This window comes from Carassius carassius, chromosome 28 (assembly GCF_963082965.1).
Source record: "Carassius carassius chromosome 28, fCarCar2.1, whole genome shotgun sequence".
NCBI lineage: Eukaryota > Metazoa > Chordata > Actinopteri > Cypriniformes > Cyprinidae > Carassius > Carassius carassius.
In genome coordinates, this window is record NC_081782.1 from 10,975,412 (window position 1) to 10,993,448 (window position 18,037).

Consider the following 18,037-nt stretch of genomic DNA (forward strand, 5'->3'; position numbering starts at 1 on the left):
GTGTTGTCTTAATTTGGAGCACTGGAGCCATATGCAGCTTGTCAAACATGCAGAAAATAAGGATTGAAAATTAAACCTCTCACTTCTCTGAGCATTTCTGAACACCAAACCTGCAGAAATATCACATCTGAAATGCTGAGTGATATGGAAATGAGGTTTACGGCACTCTGATCATGTTAATAATGCTAATCCTGGGATTACGGGCACATTTTCAAGGTGCAATTACATCACCAAGCATTTTGGGATCACCATAATCACAGATTGTGGATGACACTTCAGTATAATCCTGCCACATCCTTATTAACTTGTTGGTGCCATCCAGACTTCTGTTAAATAACACTATTTTAAAATACTTTGTTTTTCCTAAGAAAATGGCATCAACTCTGTCAAACGTCTTATAAATCAGGTGAAATCAAAACTAGTCTTCATCCTAAAGGTTCACTTTGCATATTTTACCTGGGGCCTGTTTCATAATAGAAGTTTACCAAATAAGACAGGTTTATTTCAGTTAGTTTGACTTATTGTCAGTTGATTTGGTTCAAAATAAGTCTGACTAACTGAAATAAGCCTGGCTTATTTGACAAACTTGTTTTATGGAACATGCCCCATACTCTGAGTTCAAAAATGGCCCACCAGTGTTATTTTTTTTGTTTGTTTTTGTTTGTTTATTTATCTAGAAATAGTAAGCAATAGTACTTACTTTTTTCTGTCACCACCATATGTCAGCTCTCTTTAACTTTTAGGTTACTTTGCTTTTTTATTATTTTAAATAATAAATATTAGCAGAAAGCAACACCAGACAAACAAAAATGGCTGGACAAAACCTAGTGATGAAAATCATATATATTTGTGTCCCTTTATTGAAAATAAGCTGCATCTGACAAGATGTAAAATTCACAAATAATTTGTAGGTTGTCTACAAACCGGAAGGTTGGTGGTTCAATCCCCGGCTCCACCTGACCAAGTGTCGAGGTGTCCTTGAGCAAGACACCTAACCCCAGCTGCTCCCGACGAGCTGGATGGCGCCTGGAATGGCTGACACCGCAGTCGGTGTGTGAATGAGTGTGTGAATGGGTGAATGTGAGGCAACTTGTAAAGCGCTTTGGATGACCATGTGGTCTGTTGAAAGCGCTATATAAATGCAGTCCATTTCCCATTTATTTACAATTTTTAGATCTGACTATTCTGACCCAAGGAAAAACGCACATATTGTGAAAAATTAACGGAGGACTCTATTTATTCTTAACAAGTTCAGCTCTTTTGCCACAGTTCTAAATAAATCAGTGTTTGAACAAGAACGAGATATGTTTCCCCTATCTCAAACTCTGAGGTATCTCGGGGCAACTTGCTGGATTCGATATTAATAATATTTTCATAAATTATGCGTCCAGAGACATTTTTCACGGTAAATGCAGTTCGGTTTAAGTGCACTGGATTATTTACTTGCACCCATATCCAGTCAGACAAGTAGAAACTTGTAACTTGTAAATTGTAATGTTGTAATTTGTAACTTTTGTAAATTTTGTTACTTTTGTAACTTGTAATGTTGTTTCCTTTATAATTTGACTTAATCGAGAGCTACTTTTATTTTGGAAAAAAAAAGAGTTGGCGCTAGACCATTTTATTTTATTTATCTGGGACTTCTGTAGTTATATTTATAGTTTATTTATAATGCTATTTAATCACTACCATCAAGGTGCACAGGTGAACGTAGTTTACCATTTAATAAATTTTCTTTATCCAAACTGTTTTTCTTATAATGATAAATTAATAATAATAATAATAAAAATGTCTATGCGTTTGTATCATAAATCCTCCCCGAATGTTAATAGGAAAGACACTAACTTACTTGGATTTTTTTAAATAAATATTCGTTTATATATTCATATTTATTTACTTATTTAGCTAGAAAATAATTGTTCTCTGAGTTTCAAATCAACTCAAAACTCAAAAAAAAAAAAATTGGGGGGGGGGGGGGGGGTGGGTGGACAACTGGAATATGTGATAATGTTCATATTTCTGAGGAAAAAAAAATCAGGTGACAAAAAGTGACTTTTATTTTGACTGCAGACGTCACGTTGACGTACGGACGTCTAGTTGGTGCTGCAACTGCCTGCGCGGGAGTTTCATTTTTGTGCCTTATTTTGTTTACACAGCTAACGTTACTTTTAACCGTCAAAACGCATCTTTTCTTTGTGAAGTGACTCATCTGATATTCCTCTCATTTACGTTACCCCTGAGGTAAATTATGAAACCTATGTATGTTGTTTAAATGCAGTTATAGCAGAACATATATTTCTACGTAACGTTAGTTAGTTTTATCGCAACGTTATATGCTTATGATTACGTTAAAACACTTATTTATCACCTCTGTAACCGGTTGAATAGTGTTTAGTAGTCCCTCTTATGTTAAATATTATCCATGTAAATAGTTGAATTTGGAGCAGATTCAAATACCCAAAATTTGATTAGTTAAAAGTTAGTATTCAATTCTGTAATCTGTTTTGCCACATTCTGAAATAATCAGTCAGTTAAGATGGTCAGCCAAACTTGGTGTAAATTTAGTGTTTACCCACAATTCACTTAGGTGGAGCAGAGCTGTCAAATGAGGCCAGTTTTCCAGTCTTATGCAGCTCCACTGATTGTATCCTCAGACAGTGACATCCTCCATTGGACACAGAATGGCTGCAGCTCCAGTGGAGTACACCATAGGAGGGGTGAAAATAAACTTCCCCTGCAAAGCTTATCCCTCTCAGCTGGCCATGATGAACTCAGTAAGATCTGTTGTATTGACAGATTTGGTCTTGTGTTTTAAAGTCAATCTTTTATGATCGGTATCCTAACATTTTCATACAAAGTTTTTAAAACAGCTTCTTTAGTTTTAAACGATAGCTGTCATTAATGTTTTAATCTCTCTTAGATCATTCGTGGACTTAACAATGGCCAACACTGTCTGCTGGAGAGCCCTACTGGCAGTGGAAAGAGTCTTGCTTTGCTTTGTTCAGCGCTCGCATGGCAGCAAGCACAGTTTGGTATGTCTAGAAATCTTTTTGAACATTTAAACTGTTCTGTCAATGGACAGTTGACAGAACTGTGATGATGCCTTTCAACAGTTTATTTTAATATTTCCATTTAAAAAGAAAAGAAAAACATGTACATTTATATCACTATACTTTGTATTGTATTACCTTTGCATCAAATTACAAATGGGAATGCAAAATATATATTTATGTAGTCTCCCATTTATTGCCTTAGAAGTTTACCCACCTAAGATTACTTGTACAGTTTAAAAAAACCCTGTAAATGTGAAAAAGGTCCTTAGTTCTGGTAGCTACACTAGAGAGGAGACAAAGGTGCTGTATGGCATCTTATTATAGGTCAAATTATTCTTTGATGATCTTCAGACCTTTACGAAACTTGCCATAGACAAAACAAGCAATGTGTATGATAAATAATGCCTAAAAACCAGACATACACCTCTGTACAACTTTGGGGTCAGGAATTATTATTTAAATTTTTTTGCTTACCAAGTCTGTGTTTATTTGATCAAAGATACTGCAAAAACAGTGACATTGTAAAATAATATAGAAATTTAAAATGACCGTTTTTCATTGCATTTTATTCCTGTGATGGAAAAGCTAAATTTTCAGCAGCCAGTACTCCAGTCTTCAGTATCACACAATGATTCTTCAGAAATCAGAATTCTTTTCAGATTTCTTTGAAGATAAGGAAGTAAAAAACGAGCATACTATATTGTATCCATTGTTTCAGTTTTAAAAACTCAATTTAATGCGTCCTTGCTGAAAAAAAAAAGAATTAATTTCTTGCAAATTTGACCACAATTTCCATATCAAATTGAACAAATTCCATTTCATGTCAAATATCCAAGACCCCAAATTAACTGTTCTGTTATGCTTCACAGAAACAAGCTAATCTGTCTATGACTTCTGTGAGGATAAACTCTTTTCACTCTATAAAACAATGTATTATAATGGTTCCTATTTTGTCATGTATTAAGGTAAAGAACAGGATGCAGGTTCTAGTTCAGCTGACTGTAAGAAACCAGCAGTGGCTACTCCATGTCAGTGTGTGTGCCATAACCAAAATGCACACCCCACTTCCAACAGAACAGCAACTATACCATCTCTGGTTGATCTTCCTTGTGAAGGTACTTCTGCACAAGTTACAACCCCTCTCTCAAAAGAAGGTAAGCATTTTCCGAAACCTTTTGACCAAAAAAAAAAAAACATAACAAAACATGAAACACCATGATAAATTACATAAATGGTGTCTGTTTTCATAGAGTATGGTTTCTTGTTTCAGCAGTCAAAAGTGACCAGTCTAAGAAGTCCACTTTGTCTTCCCGTCTCTCTGAGAAACTTCAGGCCTCTCTCTCCAATGGAGAACAAGATGATGATTTTAAGATTGACAGGAAGCGCATTCGTACACCAAGCACAGAGCAGAAGGTACCTCTGCAAATAGCTTCTATTCCTGTGACATTATTGATTGGCTGGTTGAGTCTTGTCTTCACACTCAGTTTTTTTTTTCATTCTACAGAACAGCAAGCGAAGATGTCTCGAGCGAGGAGTGATTTACATTGATGATGATGATGAAGAGGAGGAGCATCTAGAGAGACTGGTGCCTAGGGCTCAGAGCTGGACCATGGAATTGAACAGTGGTGCCAGAGCTGAGAGCTGCCAGTCACAGTCACAGTGTTGTGTGAGTGCACCTCAGACACATTTTCTTATCTCTAATTGGGAGACTATGATGTAATAAAGTGTCAGTAATAGCCATGAAGAGCACTGTTTGATATTTCTCCTCATTTCATCATCCAATACCATTAAAGGGATAGTTTAACCAAAAATGAAAATTCTGTCATGATCTACTCACCCTCATGTCATTCTAAAGCTGCGTTCACACTAGAAGCGACTTTGTCACTGCGTGTCGCCAGGGGCGGGCGATGAGGTTGGTAGTGGGTGTTCTCACAACTGGTTGCCTTGACAGCGAATCAGGTTTCTTGGCGCTAAATACAAAAATTCTGGATGCAAAAGACTAAATATAATATAAATATGAATTAAATCTGTACATACAAAGATGAGTGACAAACAGAGACTACTTTTTTCCATTGCGAATGTTTATCTATGACTAAGAGGAAAACGATCACATGAGCTCTACTGTCTTGTTTCTTATTGGCTGTCGCTACAGAAAGTCGCTCTTCATTTGAATAAAGATGAAGGATTCTGAACTTCGCTGGAAATGAATGGGATTGTGTCGCTTTGTTGCTTTTAGTGTGATCAGGGCTTAAATCTATATGACCACAAAAAAAGATAATTCTGAACACAAAAGAGGATATAAAAAAAATAAATGGTATCCTAACAGTTTTGGTGACCATTGACTTTCATTTTTATGGAAATATACTAATATATAAGCATTATTTATTTTTTATTTTTTTCAAAATATCTACTTTTTTGTTCCATGAAAGAAAGAAAATCATGCAAGAACAGCATGAGGGTGAGTAAATGATGACAGAATTGTCATTTTAAGGTGCACTATTCCTTTATCCCTACTTCAGTTGTTTTACCAAGGATGTTTTATTAAAGAAATAAGATTAGAATAAACGATATTATAATAAATGATTTAGTTGCAACTTATAACTATTAAATAAATTATGTAATCTTATAAATGGAATATTGCATATGTTGTGTTATTTTATTTTTGACCACTTGGTGGCAGCAGAAGATGGCTCAAAACATATTTCAACGGTTCATGGGGATATTTTTGGATTTACTGCGGGGGTTTTCACACTTCTGTTGGACTCTTAATTGTGTGTTCTTTAAGCATGAGTTATCTGTTAAATTAGTGTCATTTGACTAGTACTGTGCCACAACAAGCCATATGACTCCAGATTAAATGTATGCACACAAAGTTGCTTTCATCCTACTTTAGGATGCCACCAAAGCAATGTCTGCGTCAATGCAAAACAGGGTTATTGTAGACATTTGTGGATGCTGTATTTGTTTAGTTTTAGCTTTTAGCCTTTTGGATGTCACTTTGGAAATCTGCTTCACTTTTTATATACATAATATGATAACCTTAAACAAACAATTGGCACCTCATCATTTCCATCAAGCAGAAATCCTCTTATCTGGGTTTATGAAGTGTTCTTATGAAGATAGTTTATTTGTTTTGTTTGAGTGATGCTATGTAGGGCTATAAAATGCAGTATAAGGCTCTTAGAAAATCAGATGCAATGTAACAAACACCACAAGTATTCACATAGCCAGTGGTGAAAATAATCTGTGTCAGCGTGATTGTATGTCACACCGTAGGACATATTGCTTACAACTGGCACAATGGAAAAGGAGTGACTTGTGCTATGCGTTCCTCAAGATTGGTGGACTGTCACCGAAGAGGATGGCCCTGGCCTAATGGGCGGGCCGATGAGTGTGTTGGGTAGGGGGGTGAAGAGAAAGCAGGCCTTAGGTTTCACTCTCCCACATGACACCGTTCTCGGCCCCTGCCAGCGCTGACTGACATCTTCAATGGGCCCTTTGAAGCGAGCTCCAGTTTAATTAAGAGGTTTGCCTTGCTTGGCAGTGATCTGTGAAAGCCAGGGATAAATATTGAATGGGGTTCACCTGCTGGTTACGGCGCTCCAGGGATAAACAGGTGCTTTGTGTGATTGGGGATTTGCGGGGTGGGGGGCTCCGGGGCAGCTATCAGGAGGGCTACAGGGAGTAAAGACCTCACTGAAATGCTTCACTCGCTGTCTCTCGCCTGCCATCTCTTTCTCTCTGTCCATCTGTATGGTGAGGGTGCAGTGGCCCAGGCAGGCGGACAGTGTGAGATTTCAGTCTCTCAGGTGTCAGGCTCTCAGAGCCAGCCTGTTGAAATGCAGTCTCCATTGTTCACACTCACACTCAGGCCTGCATCTTCCACCACAGGGCCATTGCAGAGCACAGACAATCTAGCCTCACCATCTCAAACACAGGAGCTGCTCTCTCCACACCTCACCTGGCAAGCAGAAATGCCACTGTCTAACAGAACAAACCCAGCTCTTATAATGTTTTTCACCAGTAACCGATAAGTACTTGGTAGAATCCTCTGTCTCTTCACGCAGGAATTTAACAATTCCTGTTCTGATGCCGATTCGTCTTAATTCTACTTTCTTAAAGGTTCCACTAAAGATTCTTTTGAATCAACAAGTCATTGACTCTTCCATCTAATTTGTATGTGTTTGAGATTAGATAAAACAACTTTAGCACAAGAATAGAACTTTATTAGTTGCTGTGAATGTTTTGGAAATTCATTAAAAAGAAACGGTTCATTAAAGTTGCTTACTTGGGGATTTTTTTGCTTCATTAGTAGCGTTGTGATTTGTGTTTGAGCCAGTTGTTTTTAGTGAATCAGAATCATCAGCTTAAGAATCGTACTTCACTGGTTGTGTTTTTGATTATTAAAAAAGAAAAACAGTTCATAAAATTTGTTCACTGGGGAATCTTTTGATTCATTAAAAAGAACCGTTTTATAAAAGTCATTCATCTGAAAATGTTTTAACTTCATTGTTCTTGCTGTATGTTTTTTACAAGGTAGTTGTTTTTAGTAAATCAGACTCATTATTTCAGGAATCAGACATTGATACATATGCTGTATGTTTTTGATTTAAAAAAAAAAAATAGAGTTGAGAGTTGTTCACTTGGGATGCTTTTGAATTCATTGATCATACTTTGTGGTTGATTCATTAAAAGCAACTGGCTTAAAAGAGTCATTTGCTTGGGAATCTGTCTTTACTAGTTTTTAATTCATGTAAAGTCAGTTCATAAAAGTAATTTGGAAATCTGGCATTATTGGTCATGCTCAATGTGTTCGTTTTACTAAAAAAAAAAAAAAATCTGGCTTTTAAGAGTCATTAACATGGGAAATGGTCTACACTTGTAGCGCTGTATGTTTTTGATTCATTAAATAGAACCAGGTCCTAAAAGTCATTCACTTGGCAGTCTTTTGACTTCATTGGTTGCACTGTATTATTATTTTTTTTCTCCATATGCTCCACACCAGTCGTGCTGTATATTTTATGCTGCTTAAAAAATACTTTACAACTCACTTTCATTTTGCAGATGCTGGAATAGTTATTGTACTGAATATCATAAAGATCATTCAGTTCTGGTTTGGAAAGAAAACAATTATTAGTTCCATACTCTACTTTTCAGATATCCATTTTCCCTAAAATACACCATATAGTGACCAGCAGCTTATTTTATGTATTTGTAGTATGTGTGTGCTGGCCCTGAACTGTAACTAGTTGTTAGGCCCCAGAAGAGCTGTGAAACACTGTCATTGTACACCAGTGCTTCTACAAACCCCCAAAGACACTTTCCCAATATCCTTGTTCATTTTTTAGTGCCAGAACAATGGCCTCATTTTCTTAGCAGAGCAATGAGCTGCTGGATGCATCTGCAGGTGTCTGCCCCTGACTGGAACAGCATGCTTGGGTTAATGCTCCCACACAATGCCATGCACTGTTTTATTAGGAGCCGCTGTTGATGTCTGGAGAGGCCTGAGGTGTAGCTCTCTGCTCCACTGATATCAGGGCCTCGCCATGAAAGAATGCGCCACTCCACCTGAATGTGTCTGTAGCGGCAGGTTTGGCCAGTGGAAGCTGTTATCTGCATTCCAGGGGTGTCTTATTTGCTGTGCGGTAGTGAGAGGGGCCGAAACTGTGGCAGGCTGCATGTAACGGATACCCTTGTGTCATCTGTTTCCTGCACGGCTGCTGACAAGGCCTCCCATTCACAATCAGCCCTTTCTCTCCCCCCTGCGATGCATAAGTAATTATTCGGTATAGGAGGCAGGATACTTGGACTGGCCTATTGAATGTGGCAGCAGCAGGTAAGGTAATCGGCAGGGCCGTAACTCTTCCTGCGATGCCGTAACCTTAGCTGCTGCCAGCTCTCTGTTTATTTAGCACGTCGGCCCGGGTCTTTGTCCCATCGTGGGACGGTTTGCAAGACAGGCTCATGTTCGCTTCCATTCTATCACTTACTGTAATATTTAATGACAAACAAGATTTGAGAAGCAGCTCAGGTAACCGGAGCTGGAGCTCTTCAGTGAAGTGCAAGCTAAAGGACAGCTTGATCCCTGATGTGAAGGTGTAACACACGCCGTGACTTAGCATTTGCTTATGAGGGATAATCTTACTGTCACTCTTAGGAAAAGAAAAGAAGATACTGTTTGACCTGTGGTTTTATTTATTGGTATCAATCAATATTGGATATTTAATTGTACATGTTTATTTGGATTACCTTTGCCACCATCTGACGCACACTTAAAGTTCAAAACTAATTGGAATGTAAATACTACTAATAATTTCATAACAGTTAAATGTAATCTTTAGCACATTTAAAAATCAACAATAATTTTTTATATGCATAATGTGGTGATGCTTAAATCCACTTGTAATATTTAAAATTATTAGTGCGTGTGTGTGATTTATTTTTAATGTATTTATATAAAATAAAAATAAAATGATTAAAACTTTTATCACTTTTATCACTTTTATTTTTAGATAAGACAGAACAAGAAACAAAATAGCAAGGTTATAAATGTTATAAATAAGCTGTGCATTATCTGTATAGTCTAAAAATAGGTTTTTAACAGAAATTAAATGGTGCTCTAGACTAATTTTCCATTTACAATTTCTTTGACCTTGATTGATTTTAAAATGTACATTGCCGTTCAAAGGTTAGGGGTAGTAGTGATTTTTTAATGTCTTATGCTCACCAAGTCTGCATTTTTCTGATCAAAAATAATAAGATTAATATTGTGAAATGTTATTACAAAATTTGTATTTTCAGCAACCATTGATTAATTTAATTACTCCATTTTTCATTATCAGTGTTGAAAACAGCTGTGCTTCTTAATAGTTTTGTGAAAACTGTGATATTTTCAGTAATCTTTAATTAATAAAAAGTAACTTAAAAATCCTACTGACCCCAAACGTTTGACTTTTTGAACTGTATTTTCTATTTTTATTTTACCATGCTTAAATCCAATTGGCAGAATTCTGCTGATTTTTTCACTAAAAAAAAATAAATAAAAAAAATTCCATCTGCTCCTACCTACAGTATCAGCAATGATTAGAAACCTGATTCATAACCATGCAGGGAAAGATTAAGCCCACTAATCCTCAAGGTGAAGAAATATTGACTCTGTCCAGTTCCTTTATTACAGTTCCTATATTAAATACTCCAGGCATAGCAGTTCAGATATAATGTATATTTAAACACTTACAAGCTTTTCTTGATTTATGCATGAAGTATCTCAGTACTCAGACAATACTGCTGTATCCCACAAAATGAAGCAGTGACTCTCTGCTTGACACCAGCTATGTTACACATGAGTTGTGTGTCATTCCCATGAATGGAGGGGAAAGTGGAACACTTAAAAAGCTCATACCATCCTCAAGATCAGTTTCACCACTAGAGCTGGCTGCAGGCAAGCATAGCCCTTTATGTGAAAGCTGCAATTAAAGATATCCAATCAGAGGGGCCAGTAACATTAACAATGGAATGGTCTAAAATTACATTCTTGCTTGGGGTCATTCTGTCTTGACCTATAGCATTTTCCTGTTATGTGAATGATTATCTGTATCACCACTAATACAAAAGCCTTTTCATGATCTGGACAAAAAAAAGGTCTGTAGCATTGCTTCGAGTGGGTTGTTTCTCTTTGTAATATTTATGCTTGACTTGTTTTCCTCTCTTTGTTTTCCACAGCCTCCCGTGTCTTGTTCACTCTGTCCTTGCGCCAACCTCAAAGCAGGACAGAAAACGATTGAAAAGTCCAAGGACAGTGATAAAGACAAAGAGGGAAGTGGAAGGAAAAAGATCCCAAAGATCTTCTTTGGCACTCGTACTCATAAGCAGATCACACAGATCGCACGGGAGCTCAAACGGACGCTTTACTCCACCGTGCCCATGACGATACTGTCCAGCCGTGACCACACCTGTGTCCATCCCGAAGTGGTGCCTCATGCTAACCGCAACGAGCGCTGTAAGGAGCTGCTGGAGGCCAAGAATGTGAGTCGGCCTCTTTCCATGTTACTTCATGTGACATTGCAACCACCTTTGAGCACAGATTCTTCATTCATCTGTCATCATTAGAGCCTCTCAGAAGGATAAAAGAGAGTAGATTTAGACATCTCCTGGTTCAATGAGTTCAAGACCTGAACCCTGAACTCCACCAATATTAGTGTTTTGAGAGAAACCTAAAGATAATCAATTAATCTTATTCTCTTGGTTGTCCTAGAATCCCCACTTATATTTTAAGTACGTTTAAAAAAAAAAAAAAAGTAGTTCTCAAAAACAAAAATTCTGCAAACATTAGTCCATAAAAGCTTAATGTATTACTAAAAGTACTTATTTTAAGTTTAGCATTTGTTGTCTGTGCTGATAGCCTTTTGGACAGCTGATAGCCTTGTGGACAGCGTTCGAATCCCGACTTGAGGACCTTTCCCGATCTCTCTCTCTCACTTTACTTCCTGTCAGTTCTGATCTGTCCTATCCTAATAAAGGTGAAAATGCCCAAAATAAATGGGCTTAAATCCTAAATTAGCCTTTGTTTGGAATAACTTAAATTTGATGAAATATTTTTTCATATTCTAGATATTTCATGAATATTAGAATATCTTTTCATAGAAATAAGTATTTAACACTTTTTTTCTTGTTACTGTTTGTATAGCTGTATAGAGGTTGAAACATTGCAATTGTGCTTATGTTGTTCAGTGCAATGTTGACATTAACCAAACAAAGAGTTAGGAAGTGTTATAGTTATTGTGCAGTTGATTACATTAACAAGCCGTCGTTCACTGACAAGCTGCGCAAAAATGCGATCATATTTTGTGTATGTTTTGCGCGGCTTGTCAGTGAACAACGGCAGTGTAGTTAATTCTGCTGCATGTGAAATCGCGCAGCTGATGGAGATTTACCGCTGATTACAGAACCGGCTTTACTGACTTGCGATGCGATTTATCGTACTGCCCTAATTAACATAATTTCAGCAATGGTCAACAATGTATGAAGAACAGTTCATACAAAAGTCATTTTCAAACCAAAGATCTTGGTCAATGCAGTAAATCCATTTGACTAACTTGAAACCAGAATTCCTGATGCCTATGGAAATGACTGGATTTTACCCACAAAAACCACTGAACAGCAGTAAATGTGGCCGCCCACTAACAGTTACTGTTTTTGATGTTGGGCTGTTTTCTTTGGCTGCAAACCAGCGTTTGACTGAAGATTAGCAATTTTGATGATCCAAATTGGTGGTGCATTATTAGAATGGTCTCACTTTTGTGTGTGTATAGCTAAAGATAACCACTTCATCAACTATTTCCTCTTCCCTTCTAAGTGTACAGGTCATGGCCAGTGCCCTATTTATTCTTAAGTGTTGGACCCAAGTAGTGATCAACTCATCATGAATTTGTTAGCCATAGAAAGTCTTGAATTGGATCTTGTGAACGGAGATTGACCCACTCTTTTCTGTGGAACCAAACACCTCTTTTCCTGATCTTCACAGGAGCCTGCAGGCCAAACAGCAAGCGTGGCCACTTATTCTGTGAACCCTCTTCTCCTTTCACTGTAACACTGCCGTAAGAAAAGAAGACTAGCTGGCGACACTGAAATGCAAACCCTAGCTTTAAGGTTTCACAAACTTAATCTCTGTCACCAAAGCTGTGGAGAACAGTTACAGGGGATAATATCCCCAATCAGTCATACAGACCTTTTTTTGTTGTGCAGCCTTGTCAAAGGCTTCAAACTCACTTTGTTCCAGTGGGAGCTTCGTTATTATCCGGGTTGCTTGGTCTCTGACCATCGGGCATCCAGCATAATGATACCTATTATGCTGTCACCACGGGTGTCCACTCACCTCTCGACTGTGTCGCACCCCTGCACATGAAAGCGGGGAAGACCGTGCCGACAACCCCGCTCAGAGAGAGGAGAGAATGAGCTGTCGTTTTCCTCATCCTCCCTGGGGCCCCATCTCTTGAGTCTTTATTCCGCTCTCCTGGTCTTACTGAATGGCTGAAGAGCATAGGCCTTTCAGACACTTGTCATTAGGTCGCACACCCCTCAGCAGTGCCATCATCACTTTCATAAGAGTTGGAGGACAGGGGATCAAAACGGCACGATCAGGTTGACATTTATCCTGTGCTCTCATTGATGGCTAATCCCTCTTTGAGTATGTATACTGGAAGCTGCCATTAGCCTTTCAGCAGGATGTTACAGGTTCCAGTGAATCACGAAACAATGCACATAATAAATGAATGAATGAATAATAAATGAAATAATTTATTGTATCAGTTCATGCATTCCTTGGTATTCAAACCCACAACCTTGGTTTTGCTGGTGCTTGCTATGCATCTCAAACATTACCTGTTTTTATAAAATGGTATTATTTGGTAGTGCTGGGCGGTTTGACCAAAAATGTATATACCGGTTTTTTTCCAAATTATACCGGTTTTCCGGTTTGACGTTTTTTTTTTTTTTTTTTTCATGCATAATCAGGTGTACAATGCATTTTCTGCTGGTTGATATTCCAAGACGTGCTTGCGGCTAAGGTGCTGGAGCAAATTGCTCGTGTTGCTGCCTTTGGCGACAATTTTAGACCAACAGCACTTGCATAAAATGGATATTATATATGCATAATCTGCCTGCAGTGCATATGCAGTCCGCAGCACGGACTCATTGTGCTTTCACACAGGACGTGTTTGCAGTCCGCTACTGATCCCGATTTGTTCATTGTTTTGATTTCATATCATGTAAAAAAAAAATATATATATATATATATATATATATATATAATTATTTATTTATTTATTTATTCAGCATCGTAAGCCTTTTATCACAGAACAGTGACAATCTTTCATATAGACATTAGTTTAAACTCAATAAATATAAACAACGCATTATTCATGCATTTTACTTCTAGGTTTGTATAATAAGCTGCTCAAGCAAGCGGCAAAACATTTAAACACAATAATTAGCCTACTTTTCATGTTAAAATATTTAAAATTAAAACACCACAGACAGAAACAGTCTCGTGCATTTTGCATTTAGATCTTTATCACAAGCAATCCCACGGGTCATATAATGAACTTTGTTTTTCTGCTTCCATAAAAGTGAACATATATATTGTTTTCCTTGTTTATCTAAAAGTGCTCTTTTTCTTGTTTTAAACCTAGCCAAAAACCCATGTGACTGCGTTTCCATGTCAATCCATGATCATTTTTCCAGCGAACAATGCGCTTTCACTTTAAAGAGTAACTAAACCCTAAACCAACTTTTTTTAGTTAATGATCTATAAGAATGGGGCTTTATTAGTGCTGTTCATTGATTCGAATTAACTTTTTTGACATTTGAGTATAATGTGTTTTAATTTTACAATATATGGTGTAAAAACGTGTGAGTGCTGCCCTCTTCAGGTTGAACGGTGGCTACTACAGTTGATTTTTCCTATTGGATGTTGCGGTGGCAAGTGACGTAAGCGGTGGCAGTAACGTAAGCAGTTTCCAGCTCACCACGCCCCTTGGTACGAGCTACCACGCCCTTGGCAGTATAAAACCATCAAAATCACTGTAGTGAGTCAGGAGCTGGAATTGCGAGTATTGGTAACGACCAGGATAGACTATTATAGCATCTATTTAGCATAGCAATTAAATAGTTATTTAGATCTTCAAGTTAGCTTAGATTTATCTGTATTTAGTACAGTGGTCAGGATGGTATGGAGGTGTGTTGCTAGTTGCGACAGCACTGCTGGACTGCATAGTTTACCAGCAGACTTTAAAATTAGGCGCCAGTGGTTGCATGCACTTGGGCTGGAAGACCGCAAGTTCCCGCCTAGAGCTCGAGTGTGCAAACTGCATTTTACACGGGATTGCTTCTCCAACGCAATGGAGGTGGAAATAGGCTTCTCCACACAGCTCGCGCTGAAAAGCGACGCGGTGAGGGAGTTAAGACCGCAATTTGAGCCAGCGGCTGGAATTAATATGAACAGACACCTCGACACCCTCCACTTCAGGTGAAAGTGGGGGAGAAAAGTCCTCTACTTCAAATGATCGCTCTGTTGCAAAGCTACTTGCGTCACTACAGTCACTCTCCATTTTAGCGTCTCTGACAGCAGCTGTCAATCAATCCGTCACTGCGGGTCTCAGGTTCATGCCGCACCCGCTCAGCCCCGCCCTAGGTTCGTCCCCTCTATCTCCGCTGTGATCTGCCCACTTTTCAGCATTTTTAAAATATTGTCAGTGGGTGGAGTCAGGCTCTGAGCAGGTGTTTAGTTACACTTTAATTCAGCGCCTGCAGCACAGCAAAAATAGACTCAGTACGTTAACAATCGCTGCACTGCTGCAGAGCACCACTCCTTGAACGCACTGACGGACCGCAACCTCGTGCAGCTGGAATCCGTTAATACGACTGTGTGAAACAGGCGTTATAACGTAACACCAGAGCACTGCTGTGTGTACCCCTGTCTATGGTGTACCCTCACCACGCCTCGCAGTCGCTGCTTAGAAGTGCAACATTGTAAAGGGTCTGTCTGAAACAGTGTCGCATGGCCGTGGTGCAGCATAACTTTCGTTCCGAACGCTGAGTAATTAAATACACCGGTAGGGCGGTATATTCAAAATTAACATCGTAACAAAAATATACACCGGTTTTCGGTATGAATCGGTTTACCGCCCAGCACTAATATTTGGGTGTGTTTATATATTTTTATGTCTTTCAGGGTCTGTCATGTCGGTACTATCACAATGTGCATAAAATGCGTGATCAGAGCACTTTACAATGGGTTCATGGGCTACATCAGGCCTGGGACATTGAAGATCTGGTCCGTCTTGGTGGTAAGCTGCGGTCCTGTGCTTACTACGCAGCTCGGGAGCTCATGCAAGATGCTTGCATCGTGTTCTGTCCTTACAACTACCTGCTGGACCCCCTCATTCGTGAAAGTGTGAGCATCAATGCATAAACTACTATATAATCTAGATAATATAACTTTTTTGCTTTATATAGATTTAAGAGTTTTTTGCTGTGTGTTTTTTTTGTTGCTTTTATTCAGTAAGGAAGCATTATAGTGACAGTTAGGACTTTTTTAATTTTACAGAATTGTTCTGTTTTAAATAAATGTTGTTCTTTTGAACTTTCTAATTCTATTCACCAAATTAAATAAAAAATCACGAAAAGAATAACAGTTTCCGCAAAAATACTAAGCAGCAAAAACTGTTTTCAACATTGGTAATGATAAGAATTGTTTCTGGAGCACCAACTCATAGATTAAAAACAATTATATTTGATTAATAGTTATTTAAAGTAGTATATATTTCACAATATATTGTTTTCTATATATTTAATGCAGCAAATGCATACTTTAGAGACTAAAGACATTAATGCAGTCTGTTCACCACTGTTCACCACTGTAAAGTAGTCAGTTGAAGTTTTCGAATAAGGTAGATGACACATTTGTTAGGATACTGTATTTGAAGGATTTCTGTATTTATCATATGGTGATCACTTTCGTATTGTTCCTCTGCCAGATGGAAATCAATCTGAAGGAGCAGATTGTGGTGCTGGATGAGGCTCATAACATAGAGGACTGTGCCCGTGAGAGTGCCAGTTACACTCTGAACCAAGCTCAGCTGTTGCATGCACGTGATGAGATGGATGGAATGGTGACGCACAACATTCGGCGCGATCAGCACAGGCCTCTGCTAGCCTTCTGCTGCAGCCTTGCCAAGTATGGCCCATCTTTTCTCCAACAGTTTCTCATCTTAGGCAGTAGGATATCCATATGCTGCATCATCATGTGATATAATATGTCAGAGATCTGCTTTCTGAAGATTCTTGATATTTCTTTATTTGGACAAATCTGTAATTTGTGTTAACTTGTGAGCTTAATTTTGCTCTTATAAAAAGAAAGGAAGTTAAATTCATTATGTTTGTTTCCTTATAGTTGGGTGCAGGAAAGCTGCAATAGCTTGGAGGAGCGTGAATATGAGTCTTCCTGTAAGGTCTGGACAGGGACCGAGATTCTTGGCATCTTCCATGGTCTTGGCATCACAGCAGACACCTTCTCTTTGCTACAGGTATCCTTCCTCCCCTTTGACCAGAAGGAGTATACTAACAGTCTATCCCTTTTTTTATCTGATTTGTCTCCGCTTTGTGTAGAAAAACCTGGCAGCAGTGCTGGAGAAGGAGGAGCGGATTGGGCTAGTGAACGGGAGAGAAGACACGGTGCAGGTTCCCACCATCAGCTCCAACACTCAGTCAATGCTCAAAAGCCTCTTTATGGTGCTGGAATTTCTTTTCAGACAAAATTGCAGGTCATTATCACAAACTACCCATCATTCTTCTTACCTTACTATCTCTAAAAAGGTTTTTGGCAGTGATTTTTAAAGACCATAAATTCAAAATAAACTGTAACTTTTAATCAGATACACTATTAAAACATTGCTGTCTAAATTCTATCATACTTGCAATTCTCGGGATAGTGAGGGTTTGGTGAAATTAGTTTAATGACGCAGTCTTCAGGAAACGTTCAAATGTTGTGTAATTTAATGTTAGCAGCAAAATCTTCACAAATGTATGTTGAATAATTGACGTCTTCCAGACCTCATTTAATGAATAAAATAATGTATTTTAGAGTACTTGATAATCCTTGTCTTTGTAAAACTTTGATAAAATGTTCTACTACAGTACATGCTCTGGTAAGCAACTTTAGTTATTCTACATTCATCTGTTAGTTTTACAAAAAATTTATTTTTGTCAATATGTACAGGTTTGCAGATGATTACCGTGTGGCCCTCCAGCAGAGCTACATGTGGACCACCCAGCAAGACCTGCCTGATGCTCAGGGCTTTTTCGCACGACCTCAGCGTCGCCGACAGAGCACCCGCACCAAAACTCTGGTGCACACGCTGAGCTTTTGGTGCCTCAACCCTGCTGTGGTGAGAGCAACCGTTATTTTTGTAGTACTTTTATAATCT

The 18,037-nt window shown here is 38.3% G+C and overlaps 1 protein-coding gene across 2 annotated transcripts in view; it reads left to right on the forward strand.

The window, feature by feature from the left end:
• The first annotated feature begins 2,078 nt into the window (after positions 1-2,078).
• brip1 (BRCA1 interacting helicase 1) overlaps positions 2,079-18,037 on the forward strand; it is a 37,928-nt gene continuing 21,969 nt past the window's right edge. The window contains exons 1-12 of one of the 2 annotated variants that reach the window (XM_059514284.1): positions 2,079-2,241; positions 2,588-2,774; positions 2,921-3,032; positions 4,019-4,207; positions 4,324-4,466; positions 4,558-4,719; positions 10,776-11,078; positions 15,784-16,005; positions 16,589-16,788; positions 17,005-17,137; positions 17,220-17,374; positions 17,830-17,998. In XM_059514284.1, the coding sequence (XP_059370267.1) occupies positions 2,682-2,774; positions 2,921-3,032; positions 4,019-4,207; positions 4,324-4,466; positions 4,558-4,719; positions 10,776-11,078; positions 15,784-16,005; positions 16,589-16,788; positions 17,005-17,137; positions 17,220-17,374; positions 17,830-17,998 (1,881 nt within the window). In that variant the 5' untranslated portion in view covers positions 2,079-2,241; positions 2,588-2,681. The remainder of the gene's footprint in view (positions 2,242-2,587; positions 2,775-2,920; positions 3,033-4,018; positions 4,208-4,323; positions 4,467-4,557; positions 4,720-10,775; positions 11,079-15,783; positions 16,006-16,588; positions 16,789-17,004; positions 17,138-17,219; positions 17,375-17,829; positions 17,999-18,037) is intronic. The other variant, XM_059514285.1, reaches the window with a different exon arrangement.